The sequence below is a fragment of the Callionymus lyra genome, chromosome 10, assembly GCF_982586985.1.
Source record: "Callionymus lyra chromosome 10, fCalLyr1.hap1.1, whole genome shotgun sequence".
Lineage (NCBI taxonomy): Eukaryota > Metazoa > Chordata > Actinopteri > Syngnathiformes > Callionymidae > Callionymus > Callionymus lyra.
In genome coordinates this window covers 13,119,999-13,136,076 of record NC_141827.1, presented here as the reverse complement: position 1 = coordinate 13,136,076, position 16,078 = coordinate 13,119,999, and the positions used below count along the sequence as shown (strand labels likewise).

Below are 16,078 nucleotides of genomic sequence, written 5' to 3'. Positions count from 1 at the left end.
ACTTTTTTTTAAAATAGAATGGGTGCAGCTCGGGATGCTGACGCTAGAGGGCGGTAGAGTATTTTCCAACCGTTCTCACTACTGCTCTTATCCGGCTGATGAAGTGAAATTTAGAACAGACTCTGGATCTGCTGGGGCTGCACTGGTCGACTGTCAGGTAAAAACACCGGTATAACGCTTTAAAAGCATGAATAAGAAATGCATGAAAAAAACAAACCTAAACTAAAACAGGCTTAACGTAGACTCCGAACTTGCGAAGACATTTTTTTTTTAGCAGCGATCGCGTTTATGTCATTTATGTCTAATGTTCTGTAAATTCAATATCTTTGTGGCTCGATCGTCACTATTTATGACGTTGAAAAGGTAAAGAAAAGTTTTTGTTATGATAACATAATATCAAAAACACCACAGACTGGCTGAGTTATTAAATATAGTATATAACTTAAACGTGTACTCGTTCTGTAGACGTGCGTAATGTTATACTCTTTTTTTTAATAAACAATTCTACAATATATTCATCTAATAGCAATATATTCGTTCACTTTTTCTCTCTTTCGTTTTAAAATATCTGTTGCTTTAACACCCTGAGGCATCAGACACGCCCAATGTTTTTTTAAAAGCAGGTTAAACAGATGTTAACATTTTTTATAGGAATCTCAACGATGTTTTAGCTTCTAACGTTGTCACAAGTTGTCTAAGTTGTCATGTTACATAAACAAGGTATTTTTTACCCTTTACCTGTATTTGTGCAACTACTTAACGAACTGGGCGTTTTCTATCCTCTGAGCGACTTCCCTCTATAACAAAGTCCTTTAAGGACATGTACTTCTGTGGTTCTCTTTATCATAGTTTTTCCAAGACCTATTTCCGACATTAAAACATGTTTGGATTCTAAACTGAATAATGAAATCAAATAGTTTATTAGTGATGTTTCTTTGTTATTTAAAATAAAATGAGTTGACAGTTCAATTCAACGCTTGCTTTTGTCCAAAGATCAACAAGTGTTGGCAGTTACACTTATCATCAGATCTTTTCGTGTCAAACACAGACAGAAACAGAAACTCTTTTGTAAACTTTAACCGATCATGTGAGATGTTTACAAGGCTTTAGGTAAATGATTAGCCTTGTAAAAGAATATATTCTGTAGATCAATAAACTGTATATGTATTGAGAAAATGAAATATTTTATATATACATGTATGTCTTTGTTATTTTTCTTTGATCTATGTTCTTTATCTTTATCTTTAGACTTAGATTGTATCATCTTGTTCTTTCTCTTTGTTCTTGTTCTTATTTTTTATTTTATTTTTTTTATTTTTATTTTTATGAAAAATTGCGGTATTTTCTGTGGCTATTGGAAAAAACAATTACAAATCAAATAGAGTTTTACCTTACCTTAAATAGTATTATTTGAACCAACGATATATTGGAATGAAAAATAAATAAAATGAACAATTAACAATAACTAAATAAGGTAGCCAGACTTATAAGATGCATTGATGATTACCTGAAATGTCAAAAACCATTTTTTGTTTTGAGCCTGCAGCATTTCGGCCTTGTTTCCTCCACTCAACATTAGTCGTGCAACTCAGTCTCACATAGATCTATTTCATGCAAAAAGAGTTAAACTTCCGCAGGTGAAGCCTATAAAAGTGGTTGTTTTTCAGGATGTCGGACGTGGTTGGCACAGAAGGGAGTCTGCAGGTGGGCAGCTGCTCGGCGCCGCTCTTCTACAGGCAGAGCAGTCCTGCCTCTGGGGAGGTGAAGATGTCAGTTCTGCTACTTCATGGAATCCGTTTCTCATCCGAAAACTGGCTGAACATCGGAACTCTGGAGACTCTGGCCAAGGCCGGCTGTCGTGCCGTTGCCATCGACTTGCCAGGTGAGAGTTTGTCTCGTGTGCATTCTTTGCAAACACATTTCAATAGAGAGTAAAAGGCAAAAAAAGATTGTGAACAATACATTTGATTTGATAAAGCTATACATATATAATGGCAGGTCTGTGTATATGTAGCAGTCTGTCTTATAGACTCTCAAACCACTCAAGAAAATCTCTTCAAAATGATCATGTAGACCTCTTGGTGAAGGTTTTAGGGGGGAGGACAACTTAGGCTTTTCCTTGATTTTTTGGAACTCCTGTTGTGTTATCAGTTTTATCTTGACCTTTAAAGTATATACTTTATTGAATATTGTTTTGACTGCTTAAGCGCTTTGTGACCCTGGTCTAGAAAAGCGGTATACAAATAAAAATGACTTACTTACTTAATCGAGGGAAAGTAAGTAAGTCATAGTAATTTGTAAGGGGCCACAAGGGGGCAGAAAATCCCCATTAAAATTCAATTCATTTAATACATATTCCATAATCAATAAGGACGAGTTCTATAATTCCTCCCCCCTTGCTCTTTCAGCTAGGATTACACAAGAAAATATAAATGAGGACACATTCATAACTAACTTGCACGTTGAAGATTAACATTGAAGTTAAAACTTGGTCAAGATAGTTATAGAAAACAAGAATGACCAAGATTTTAATCATATCTAACTGTGACTTGACATTCCCTCAAATATTCTTCCATCCAAAGAGTGTGTTATTGTTATGATATTGTCCCAGCTAACCAAGGTTAGAGGTTGAGGACACTCAGGTCTCGTCACATGGAGACAGTGAACGTTCACGTCGTAGCTGCAGACCCACTTAAGAGCACTAACCTCTGCATCACCGCTCCATTACACAGATAACAAAGTGTATTTTCAGCATATAAATGACATTTAAATAAAGTGACTTTGACCAACAGTAGCTGTCAATCATGACCCACGGCTGAGTGTGGTGAGAGAGAATTTCCACTTTCCACTGTCCCTCCACACCAGAGAGAGAGAACCTCAAACGAGTGAACCGAAACCGGTGACTTAATTCAGACTTCTTCTCTTCTTCTGGCCCGCAGGACTCGGACGGTCTAAATCCGCAGTAGCAGCACCCGTGGAGGTGGGCCAGCTCGCGCCGGCGGGCTTCCTGAAGGAAGTGTGTGACGGTCTGGGTCTGAGTCCCGTGGTGGTGATCAGCCCCTCCCTCAGCGGGATGTACTCGCTGCCCTTCCTGCTGGAGCACCCGTCCCTGGTGAGGGCCTTCGTCCCCGTGGCCCCCATCTGCACCGACAAGATCAAGGCGGAGCAGTACCAGAGGGTGAAGGTACACGTGTACATCCAAAAATAATGCTAACATTTAAAGAGCTTATAATACATTTATCCAATAAACCAAAAATAGAGTTTTATTAATCTAAATGAGTTAAAAGTGAATCACAAAGACGTCTCTCCTTGTGTGTTTGTAATGTTCATGTTGGAATGATGATGGGGAAGATAAATAGAAGATGATAACAGCCACAGGAATATCTGTTGTGCTGTCAGTCTAACTGGTGGTTATTTATTTTACACATGTGCCCACTTTTACACCAGTGTTTTATTTTCAGATAATCTCCAACAATAAAGTAGTGTGTTGCATGAGTAGCTGGTAAACTTTCGCATATAATTACTCACTATAATCGAAATAATGTGAAAATAGTAAAGATACAAACATATAATAGCAGAGGTAAGTAAGTAAGTAATTTTTATTTGTATAGCGCTTTTCCAGACCAGGGTCACAAAGCGCTTAAACAATCAAAATAATATTCAATAAAGTATATACTTTAAAGGTCAAGATAAAACTGATAACACAACAGAAGTTCCAGAAAATAAAGGAAAAGCCTGAACAAATAAGAACGTCTTAAGATGTTTCTTAAAGGAGTCAGTAGACTCTATCAAGCGCAAAGAGAGAGGAAGATCGTTACTGTGATACATGAGGTGATACATTAAAGTATGAAATATATAATTAAATGACATTAAAAAAATAAATGATTAAAAACTGTATAATCTGATTAATAATTGATCAATATTTCCTATTTAGATCAGTAATTACGAGGGAGAATAATAACAACAATGATACTTGAAAGCAGTACATATTTATATTATATGTATAAATGCCCCAATCATGTGTAGGTACTACTGTGTGCTCATGTAGCCCAATACTTAACTTGACAAAAAATGTTATTGCAAAACTATATTCCATCCATGATCTAAAAATGAAGGTTTCTCTCAACGGTTGAGGAATCATGTTCTGTCTGTCACTCCAGGTCCAAACGCTCATAGTTTACGGAGACCGGGACGCTCAGTTCGGGGAGGTGTCGCGTCAGAACCTGAGCAACCTGCCCAATCACAGGGTGGCGGTGATGGAGGGAGCCGGCCACCCCTGCTATCTGGACGACCCGGACACTTGGCACAAGATCCTCACGGACTTCCTGAGCGAGCTGTGACGATGAACCCCGAGATAAGATCTAATCGTCCTGCTTGTTCTGACCCTGGACCGAACACGGTTTCGTTTTAAATAATCAATATCGCTGTCACGCACTTTTGTCTTAAATCTCTTCTACGTGTCCAATCCTTAGTTCTTACGACACCTGGTTAGTTCTTACTACTACTCAAACTTCAAGAGCCAAATAATCGAATTCAATTGTATGTCTGTGTGAATGTGAAGGACTTGTGCTGTGTCTCAAATCGCATACTAGCGTACTAAAAGTTAGTATTTTTAGTGCATAAGTGCGTCTCAATTCTTAGTATGCGAAATTTAGTGCGCCATGCACACTAAATTGGCGTACTAACACACCCACAAAACTGAGCATGGTTCGATGGACACTAAACACACTAAACAGCCGCCATCTTAGTGACGTTTTAAACAGAAGTTACGTCATATATAAATGCATATATATTCATATACTTACAGGTGCATTTTCCGCAGCAGTAGGAGGATAAACACGTCTTCGCTGCTGATACCAGCTTAAATATCTCTCGATTATTCTCATATTTTTTCTTTATTTCTTTTTCCAAACTTGCCAAACGTGCTGCCAGCAGGTGGCGATAGCGTTCAAACAGCTGGTTGAAACATCATTAAATAGAAGTAGAAGAAGAAGCTGTCATGTGATCTCCGGTTAGTGTGTAGCAGCAGTGTTTGATTTGAGACATACTATCTGTGGAGAATTTGCGTACTAGTTAGTATGTACACTAAACTGATGCATACTAACTTCTAGCATACTAAGAGTAGTATGCGATTTGAGACACAGCATCTATGAACAACTAAGGGTGTCAAACTGGTCCAGAAAAGGGCAGAGACGGTGCAGGTTTTATATCCAACCATATAGTCGAACCAATCAGGCGTCTGGATACAGTAATCAATTGATTGTCAGTCAGGTGTTGCTTTTTTAAGCCGACACCTGATTCGTTAACTCATGTGTGCTTGACTGGTTGGAACAAAAACCTGCACCGTCTCGGCCCTTTTCTGGACCGGTTTGACACCCCGGAGTCTAATCTATAATCAGTAGGAACTGTTGAGGAAGATCTCAGATATGTTTCTACCATCACTACTTTTGTAGCGCCCGAAAAATGATCCTTTTTCAAACCTCTGAAGAAAAACGCTGCACACAGAAAGTGAAGTGAAAAATATGAACATTATTTAATAATAACTGATTCTCTGTAATAAACAATTTGAAAATATTTTACAAGGAGTCACAGACACAATATTTTACAAATATTTGCCTTCTTTTCTGTTTTTTTTTTTTTTTTTTGAAGCTTCAACTGTACAAAAGAATGGAGCAACGTGGACACACACGTCCAGAAAAGAAAAGCGCTAACTCTTGCACACACACGAACATTCACACTCCCACGAGAAGTCATCGTAATCATAATAAAAATAAAGTCAATTACATTTCTTAAATTCAGATCTGAAATTTTTGCAACAGTGGTGTATTCCTATATATATATATATTCATATATGTATTTTTTTTAAACTTCACTTAAAATTCGACTGCTTTTACGGTTTTTTGTTTTCTCTAAAGATTGTTGTTCTTTTTTTCACACAATGTTCAAACAGGGTCACAGAGCACCAAGACTACAGACTACAGATTCACATACACTCTTTCCCACAGAGACGCACCAACACAGAGGCAGCCAGGTCCGGGAGGAGGGTCTTCATGTAGACCCTTTATATTATGTCTCAGGTCCTAAAACACCTCCCCTGTCCTCTCATCCCTAAGCTGCCCCCCCTTTTTTTTCCCTATTTTTTCATTTTTTGGCAACATTTTTTTTTTCTTCAACTCATAGAAGTGTCCCTTTAGAAAGAGCGTTCCTCCTCCAGGAAGCACGTCACATCACGACCTCGTGGTGACCTTCAGCTTGGGCGAGCTCATGCTGCTCGGCGAAAGTCACACTTCCTGACAACCCGCCAAACAGCGACCTTGGACCACAGGTCCGCCTCGTGCCCCGACATCTCTCCCATCTGGCCATGAATACGTGTCGTTACATATTTGTGTTCTCGCTGCCTCGTGAAGGATGTCCTGGTGCACTTGTACATATTTATGTGCTTTCTCGTCCGGCTTGGACGGAGAGACGGGGTGTGTCTCGGGGGTCGGACGTCCACGGGGCGTGTGACGGGTGCTCTGATGAGTTACAGTTCAAAGTGACGTCAAAAGTGTGTCATTCAACCGAGGCTCAATTGTTTGTACATGGGAAATGCACAATATTTCAATAAATCTGTAACATCAGTTCAAAATAGGATCGTTTTTACTGTTGCAGTGGATCATGGGACTTGTAGTACAGGTTGTTTTTATCAGACACTTACTAGACGATAGACAATATATCACAGTACACAGGCTTCGAGTTGACTACAGTTCACGCCTCATTGAATTGGAGAACGTATATATTATGTTACATAAAACGTGATTCCGAGTTTAATCTGACTAAACAACGTCTGTTTTAGGGTCACATGTATTGAGTTAAGGTTCTGATTTGATTAATGTTGTTTAGCCAACATTAAAAACCTAAACTCTGGGTGGAAACATTTCTCGACAATAAATCCGTGATTGACAGTGTGTTAGGTGAAGTTGTTTAAGATACAAGCCCTCTCGTCGCTTCCTATCACCGACGGGATATCTTTATCTCGAAGCCGTGTGATCGCGGGCGAGCGAGGGAAACATCAGAGTCCCGTGTGGAGTGGAACGCTAAGGCATTTTCGGAGGCGTCGATGACCAAGCGGCCACTTGGAAACAGAAATGAAACGAACACTGATGAGCTACACATTCTACACAGCACGTGAACCTGCTCCCTCCGGTGGAGACGCAGACCAAACTTTTTTTTTTTTTTGGTTGAATCGAAACACTTTTCATGAGCATAGCAGCACACGTCTGTGCACACTCTTGGTCTTTTTAGAAAACATTCCCCTTTTAGGATTATATTTTTTGAACATTCACACACACACACACACACACATTTAGGCAGAACTACAGAAGTCAGCTGGCCCTCGAAATAGTCTACGACCACATTATAACAATTACTGATATTGTAGCTCCATGTTTGGCTGTGTAGTAGAGAAGCAGTATAGTAACAACACGAGCTGACTCTTTCTATTTTTGGCCATGATCTTTTTTTTTACTCATAAAGTAAAACATTTACAAGCATCCTTATACATCTATGAAGTCAATTCATGTGACACATTGGTTTATTTTTAAGTTTTATTGAGTCTAACATTTTTTTGTCGTCTTGTTTCAATACTGCGGTTTGTTAACATCGACATACTTTCTCTAAACTGATTTGTGTGGATGACATCAACAACCCAACATCCATACTTCAGGATGTCAAAGATGATTTAAAGAAAACATCTTGTTGTTAGTAGACACGTTTTTCTGATGTCATCTGTGGTTATTTCTGGAGGAGAGGATTCAGGAAATGCATCATTACTTTATGGCAGAGCTTGTTAGCATCACCTGCTAGTGTCACGATCACATAAAAAAGAAAGATGAAATGCTCAGTCTGATGAGGATAGATTTTTTAGTTAGATTTGATTTTAAGAACATATTCCTTAACTATACTGCTTCTCTCTTCAGCGGCCAGTTGGTCCAAAACAAAGTGCATCAAGGCACTAATGAAGAGCTCATGAACACGGCAGTCTAGATCACTGTTCACACGAAAAAAGGATGGATGTTGAACCTGATAACACCGGACGACTACTGCATGTGAACACCATGTCTAGTGGCTTCTCTTCTGCACGAGCCGTTGAGCCCCCTGTACCCCCTCAGCAGCGAGAGTTGTCTAAACGGCTTCGGTCGACGGCGGTAAATAGGAGCCGAGAGAGAGAGGAAAAGTAAAGACGCGGCGGTGACACGTCGAGCACATACATACAAAGCGTGAGATCGGTGGTGACGGCCTGTGGTTTTGATTGGCGGAGGTGAGCGTTCACATCGGGGGAGCACGAGGATGTTTTTTTCGTCGGAAGCCAGAGAGGTCAGCGTGGTTCGATCGAACAAAAAAAGAAAAAGAGTACATGACATCAACACGTGTGCCTGAACTCAACACTGCTTTACAATTGTACAGCTGTCACGAGCCAGAGAGCGGCGGCCTTCCGAAACAAAAACTCACCCGTCACCGTCGATGACCACCATGCTTTTCGTCTGACAACCTTTTTTTTTTTTTTGGCCACGGTGCTCTCTTTGTGTTGGCTAGAAAGTAAGACCACATGAAAGCCTATCTCATTTTGGCAAGTAGATATAGTGCATGAATCAATTCATGTCGTTTTTTTTTTTTAAACACCAAAACGACTTTCGGATTTTCAAATTAAGAGCTAAGTTTTGGAAATACTCATCACATCAGCGGTTTACACAAGACATGTCTGGATACTGGACGGTTTCTATTGTCTTTTTTTTTTTTTTCCGTTACTGGTGGCGATAGCTGACGTCTTCAGAGAGGACAGAGGCGGTGGAGAGAGGCTAGAAGTCCCACCTCTGGTCAGAAAGACGGTTTTTTTCCACCTTGTTTCTGTGGGCAGTGACCAGTATCTACCGAAAGGTGGGGTTTTTTTTCCCATCATCCAGGTGGTCCGACGCCACTGTTGTCCTTGCTGATGAAACTTGGCTGAAGACACAAATATCCAGCAGTTGTCACATAGCGACATGAACTGAAGCGAGCTTGAGCAGCGCGGCGCTCCGGGCTTGCCACTGCGGGAAGTCCCATTATTATTTATGACTAAACCAGAACAGAAGAGAGGGCAGGGGGGCAGCAGAGGAGCTGGAGGGGGAAGGGGGGGTCGCGTGGAGGAGTCAGACTAATGCTGTATAGACTGGAGGAGAGGACTGATGGCTGGGTAGAGCAGGAGGAGCTGGATCGGGAGTAGAGTGTAGATGGACGGACGGAAGGAGTGACCCCTCCCACAATCTGAAGTGTTCTCCTGAGGAGAGAGAGAAACACAGTGAGGTTAGTACTTCACCTTCGATTTCGAGGTTCACATTCTGTTCATTCGCATTACAGATGGATCCGTGACGTCACTTATGCTGTGTCTCAAATCGCATACTTCTCTTAGTATACTAGAAGTTAGTATGCATCAGGATAGTGTACATACTAACTAGTACGCAAATCCTCCACAGATAGTATGTTTCAAATCAAACACTGCTGCTACGCACTAACCGGAAATGACGCGACAGCTTCTTCTTCTACTACTATTTAACGATGGTTGCAACCAGCTGTTTGAACTCTATCGCCACCTGCTGGCAGCACGTTTTTGCAAGTTTGGAAAAAGAAATAAAGAAAAAATATGAGAATCGAAATATTCGCGAGATATTTAAGCTGGTATCAGCAGCGAAGACGTGTCATCCTTCTACTGCTGCTGAAAATACACCTGTAAGTATATGAACATATATGTATATATATATGACGTAACTTCCGTTTAAAACGTCACTAAGATGGCGGCCGTTTAGGATGGTTAGTGTCCATCGAACCATGCTCAGTTTTGAGGGCGTTTTAGTGACAATTTAGTGTGCATGGCGCACTAAATTTCGCATACTAAGAGTTGAGACGCACTTACGCACTAAAAATACTAACTTTGAGTACGCTAGTATGCGATTTGAGACACAGCATTACACTTAGTATTTTGAGTGCACAAACGGCCAGAAAGTTAAAGTGTGAATCGATGGACACTTTCCACCCTCAACGACCGCCATCTTAGTGACGTAGATGACACTAAACGGAAGCTACGCCACTGACGACACGTCTTCGGAGCAGACACCAGCGTAAATGTCTCGATAAAACACTCATTTTACCACAAAACAACACAACAACAGTAATAACACAATGAAACACAACTTGACTACTTGATTCAATTGGAGAAAAACGCTATCGGCGATGGGGTTCCAACGGCTGGTTGCAATCATTGTTAAAAAGTAGTAGAAGAAGAAGCTGTCGAGTCATTTCTGGCAAGACAGTAGTACCTGTCGAAAATGTGTGCACTGGGCAAGTACGTGCACTGTCTTAAAGTGCACTTGGAGAAGTGCGCAATTTGAGACACAGCCCAGGTTTAGCCAGACTCTGGTTGGAGGCGGAGTTTGAGATTGGCCAATCAACTCATCGAGCCCATGAGCAATACACTTGTCAGTCGAGTCAACCGCGCCTCAATCATTCAGGAAAACGAATGAATGCAAATATTGTCTAAATTTAGAATGAAATGAAATGATTGTTTAAGACTATGGATGTTTCTTAATGCAGTAAAAGTAATAGTGCGTCTCTTTCTGATGTCAGCCTCCAGTGGACACTCGATGAGTTGCACTGTTCTTGAATTCGACATAGTTTTCACTTTTTTAAAAACAAAATGTTGCTCCGTTAAGGAAGTCAAAAATGGTCACACTTTCCAAGTCATGGTTGGACAGAACCATCAACACTTGAAAAGTACATTTCGATCCATAACTTTGAGTTTGTGGGTCATATACGATCTTATGACTCGTGCACATGTGTGAACCCTTACCGCAATGTTGTTGTCGAAGCAGGTTGACGGGCCTTTTCGATATCGTGCCACGGCGACTTCTTCGCACGGATTTTCTTCTTTGTCTGAAAACATTTTCAAATAAGGAAAAACGACAAAATTCCGGGGGGCTCCCTCTCGCCGCCGCCAACGTCATCCCCCCGCAAATGACTCGTCATCGCCGCCCATGACCTTGAGAGCGAGCTTCCTGCGTCATGAGGAGATGAAATGCAGCGATGGCTGGAACAGTGAAAGGATACACTCCTCCTCCTCCTGGGACAGGTTCTCTATCTCGCAGGTGTTGCACAGCATCTTCTCCGCCACCACAAACAACAGGTTGGTGTTGTTTATCCTCTTGGCGTGGATCAGCCTGCAGAGAGAGAGGAAGTGTCAACATCCCCCCCTCTCTCCGCATCACAGGCTCATTTGCTAATGGATCAGGATTCATGAGACACTCTTCCAAGGCTCATTTAGCCAATGATGTGACGCTTTCATTAAAGATGATACGCTTTAATCATCAGTGGACTTTATTAGCTCCAGCGGCAGAGATGAATGTGCCCGGGCTAAGTGATTCACGGCGGTGTGTGTGTTTTGTGGTGCGTACGGACCTGGAACAGTTGCCGCAGTCTTGCAGCAGGTTGTAGGAGCTGCTGAGGTTACTGAAGTAGTACTGAGTCTGGATCATTACGCAGCTGCGCTCTTTGGAATCGATTCCCTCGGCGTCCACCTCGTCTGCGACAGAGAATAAAGCGGACGTCACTTCCAAACCTTTTCACACAGCAATTTAAAAAGCTAATAATAATAATGTCGTTGGTAGTTTTGGATCCATTTTCCTGTTAGTACCATCACCGGCCTCTAGGCTGCATAGATTGTTGACTTTGGTACAGTCATTTATAAGGTAAGGTAAGGTAAGGTAAGGTAAATTTGTTTTTTTCCAATAGCCACAGAAAATACAGCAATTTTTCATGAAAAATAAAAAATAAATCAAAATAAAATAAGAACAAGAACATAAAGAGAAAGGAAAAGACGATACAATCTAAGTCTAAAGATAAAGACAAAGAACATAGATCAAAGAAAAACAACAAAGACAAAGGATACAAAGACTAACATAGAACAGAACATCCAGATACTTTCACCCCACTCCTGCCCCCGAACTCAGAATTGTACAATTTAATAGCCCGAGGAATGAATGAGTCCTTGAGTCTATTTGTTTTGCAACTGGGTAGGAGCATGTGGCTATACATGTAGATATACATCTATATTCAGTAAGCAAACATATCTTAAAACACCACTAACACCCTTGACAATTATATATATATACATATATGTATATATATGTATATATATTGCTGCTCTCTTAACAGTCCGTGACATCAGCACGTTTTCTCTGGACCATCAGTAAACCTCTCAGTATTTCAGCCTGAACCTACGTCTTGACATCTCGGACATAAATCTCCTGACAGTTTTTTTTTTCTTCCTGTCAGAGTGCATTGTGTTCCTCTGGTGAGTTCTGAATTAAATGTTTGCCTTTTTGTGTTTTTGTAAGTAAGTAAGTAATTTTTATTTATATAGGGCTTTTCCAGACCAGGGTCACAATCAAACAATCAAAAGCTTAAACAATCAAAACAATACTCAATAAAGTATATACTTTAAAGGGCAAGATAAAACTGATAACACAACAGGAGTTCCAGAAAATCCATAGTGGATCTTGCGCCTTGCAACCACCCTTGCTTTTGTTTTCTTGGACTTCATCTTGTGGACGTTTTGTGTTTTACATTGTATTTGTGTGTGATTTTTAAACCTCTGCCTGGTAACTTATAACATAAATAACATAAACGACTTTAACTAATAGTTAATGGATTTTTGTTCGCTACAGTGTGAGCTCACCTCTGACGAACCAGCTGTGATAGGCCAGTCCGTATATAAACTGTTGAAACAACGACCTGTAACGACATTGGTCATTGTATTATTCTTATAATTATTGTCGTGGAACGTTTGAAGGGAAAAGACTCTGACCAGGCGGCCGCTGACGTCCACCACGCCAGGTTGACGAAGTCTGCGATCGTAGGCTGCGGCCAACAGAGAAATGAGATCAATACATATTTATCCTTTATCATATATCTATAGCCATGAATTCATCTTTTACCACAAACACCCCTCTGCGGGCGGCGCCGGCCTCACTGTTGGGCACCCGCTCGCACACCGACTGGTAGTCGTACGACTGCTTGCGGTTGTAGAAGGAGTTGTTGTAGAGCGCGTACATGAGGTAGGGGTCCACGTCGCTGAAGAACATGCCCACCTGACGGCGACACGCGGAGGTCAAGACGCGGCCGAAAACCAATGAAACTCAAGGACTCTACCTTGTTCCAGTCGTCCTTCTGGTTGGACATGATTAAAAAGCCTCCGTCGTCTATCAGGTAGCAGACGAGATCCTGCGAAGAGAAGGAAGCTGCTGAGAAGAATATTTGGGAGGTTTTTATAATGAGAAATAAATGATACTGACGTCACTGTTGGCTTCACAGTCCATTTCGCAGATGCGGTTTGGTCCACACTGTCGGGGTCAGAACCAGAGAAAAAATCATCAGCAAAGAAACTCAATAATAATATATATATACTGTAATATGTAATACTTATATTCAATCAGTTTTCTAAATACATTCAAAAGAACTTATTATTTTTAATCAGAAACAGCCACTCATGATGTGGATGCACAAAATCAGTTGTTACTTTCTACGCTCGTACGTTCTTTACTATCCTGATGTTACCAGGGCTAACAAGCTCTCAGTCGTATTATCATGCTTGCTTTGTCCAACTAGAAGAAAATCTCATTCGTGACAGTGTGACTCGGGCGATCATGTGCAATTTAAACACTGATCTTAGGAAGGATTTCCTCTCTTGTACGAACAAATCGCTTTGGTAGCTTCTATGAATCTCACCAGTCAGAAAGTGGAAGGAGACACACGAGTGTAGAAACAACATGTTTTATCTCAACCATCAACGCATAGACTGACGTCATCTGAATCTCCTCATTTCAAGCAGGAAGCTTGAGACGATCGTTGTCCCTCGACCTAAACATTAGGATAATGTTTCTGATCTTATTCAGCCGGTGTGCGGTCGTGATAAGAGTTTTACAAGTTGGAAATTTAAAGAAAAGTCTTTCTAAAGGACTCCACTGTGGGCGGATCACTGCGGAAAAACCTCAAAGGAAGATATACTTTTGTTTCAACTCAACCAGGATTAAATCAACCTACATGGTAAAGGCTCACCATCAACATCATGTGAGGAGTCACTCTGCTGGTTTTAGCCACAACTGAATTGAAAATAATCATTTTAAGTGAGCACGAGAAAACCGTCATGTGACCACGGATGTCCAAGTACGATTTTCATCGAACATGTCGTTGATTCTACACAAGCTTTGATTGGATTTCTTTAAAAGCTGACCAAAGCAACAACAAATCAAGTTGTGTTTTCACTCTTTCACTGATGCCTTTCTTATCGATCTCACAGGACGATCTACCTCCTGTTTATACCCGGACTATAAGAGAAACTTTGCCATTGTTTATAAAATTCTCACACAACATCCCAGAGGTTTTAGGATCCGAATCACATGGTTTAAAAACCCCATGTTTTCCAAGAGTTTTAAGAGCATAGCAAGAAAACTATAATAGCTTCAAAACGTCATATTATTGGACGTCTGATCCGTTGAACCTTCAACATTTAATTATTTTAAAAAGAATCATATACAGTCACAGACTAATTAAAGCATCCTTGTTGTCTTCTATCAAGTAGTAACAGACAGAAAAGAAAACATGAAATGCATAGAATCACTGTTATTGTCAATAAAATTTCATAGCTTTTTATTAAAAATTGCTGTATTTGCTGTGGATAATTTGGAAAAAAAAAACAATTTCCCGAAGGAGACCTCCTGAGGGATCAATAAAGTTCTACCTAACCTAACCTAAGTGTTATCAAGAAAACATGGAAACATTCAATTATTGACTTATATCATTATATTTGTACTAAGAACTGAATCTTTATTTGGACCAGATATTCAAATCAGTTTTGAAACATGAGAATCAGAACATATTGCCACCGTGTTGGAGCCCTGGCGGTTGTCCGTGTGGTTACTGGCCAGGATTTTGAACTTGTCCACCCAGGCCTCCAGGTCCAGCTTCACCCCAACAACTGCAGGTTTGATGGTCTTCCCTCCGATCGTCATCTCCACCGCCGTGCTGACCAGGATCCCGATGGTGTCGTTGTCTGGGTTCAGCAGCTCGTCCTTGGCTGTGGAGCGTCAGGAAGAGGGAGGTAATAAACAAAGAGACGCAACATTTCACAGGCACCGGGTTGAGATTTACAACCTCGGCCCGCGGAGCATCACTCACCTGTGCGATAAGGCGCGCGGAAGATGTAGCCTTTGTTGTCCAGACTGCGCCGGTAATAGCTGGCATTAAACGGTTCAGGGTCTTCCTCCCAGGTCTCCGCCGCCCTGAAGATTTAAAGCCACGACAGAGTTGTACATCTGCGACCAACAAGCCAGGTGTCGCACAAAGACCTTTTGTTTGTGTCGGTGATTCTCACACGACAAATATGTCGGACAAAGGACGACACAGTTTAGGAGGAGGAGGGCGACTCACTTGTTCGGAAACACTCTTGTTATTCCTCCGTCTGTGGCAGCAAACACAGCCAGGAACCCATATCTACACGTGACAAGAGGCACAATGGATTCAACCTTCTTTCACGTTTGTAAAAAGCAAAAATGTATTTCTTTTCAGTCCCAAGGTTACTTTATGTTCAACACACACTGATTTAATGTTGGCACAAATCCTCCCGATATCTTCATACAAACATAGCTCCTGCCTTTATCACCACCAGTCTACTTATACTTATCAAACTGGATGAAAGGCAAGTCTATTCCCTTTCAACAATTTCAACAGTTAATCTGCCTTTTCCAGATGTACTGTTGACATTGATAATCTCTATCACTGACTTTAATGCAGCATGATTTAACCAATTGTATCAACATGCCTAGTAAGTTAAACTAGAATTTAATAGCTGTTTAAATTTCGGCCACAAAACTATATATTTGCGGGCTTGGATTTTGGAGCGAGATGTCTTGTAGCATTGTCATGCCATGTATGAAATTAGGGCTGAACGTTTATTGCAAAAAATATAATTGCGATTATTTCCAGAATATTGCGATTATTTTTTCAATGTCCT

General features: G+C 40.9%; 2 protein-coding genes across 6 annotated transcripts in view; one reads left to right on the top strand and one right to left on the bottom strand.

Annotated features, from left to right (window-relative positions):
- Positions 1 to 97: 97 nt before the first annotated feature.
- Positions 98 to 6,621, top strand: abhd14b (abhydrolase domain containing 14B). Its single transcript, XM_087800212.1, has 4 exons — positions 98 to 157; positions 1,668 to 1,882; positions 2,940 to 3,184; positions 4,161 to 6,621. Exons 2-4 carry the CDS (start codon positions 1,669 to 1,671, stop codon positions 4,338 to 4,340), a joined length of 639 nt encoding a protein of 212 aa, XP_087656338.1. The 5' UTR covers positions 98 to 157; position 1,668; the 3' UTR covers positions 4,341 to 6,621.
- cacna2d2a (calcium channel, voltage-dependent, alpha 2/delta subunit 2a) overlaps positions 5,510 to 16,078 on the bottom strand; it is a 165,306-nt gene continuing 154,737 nt past the window's right edge. For all 5 annotated transcript variants that reach the window (XM_087800199.1, XM_087800200.1, XM_087800203.1 and 2 more), the window contains 12 exons: positions 15,496 to 15,558; positions 15,244 to 15,347; positions 14,952 to 15,142; positions 13,362 to 13,409; positions 13,219 to 13,290; positions 13,005 to 13,157; positions 12,875 to 12,927; positions 12,746 to 12,801; positions 11,467 to 11,590; positions 11,119 to 11,228; positions 10,862 to 10,944; positions 5,510 to 9,295 (listed from right to left, as the gene is read on the bottom strand). In XM_087800199.1, the coding sequence (XP_087656325.1) occupies positions 9,173 to 9,295; positions 10,862 to 10,944; positions 11,119 to 11,228; positions 11,467 to 11,590; positions 12,746 to 12,801; positions 12,875 to 12,927; positions 13,005 to 13,157; positions 13,219 to 13,290; positions 13,362 to 13,409; positions 14,952 to 15,142; positions 15,244 to 15,347; positions 15,496 to 15,558 (1,180 nt within the window). In that variant the 3' untranslated portion in view covers positions 5,510 to 9,172. The remainder of the gene's footprint in view (positions 9,296 to 10,861; positions 10,945 to 11,118; positions 11,229 to 11,466; positions 11,591 to 12,745; positions 12,802 to 12,874; positions 12,928 to 13,004; positions 13,158 to 13,218; positions 13,291 to 13,361; positions 13,410 to 14,951; positions 15,143 to 15,243; positions 15,348 to 15,495; positions 15,559 to 16,078) is intronic.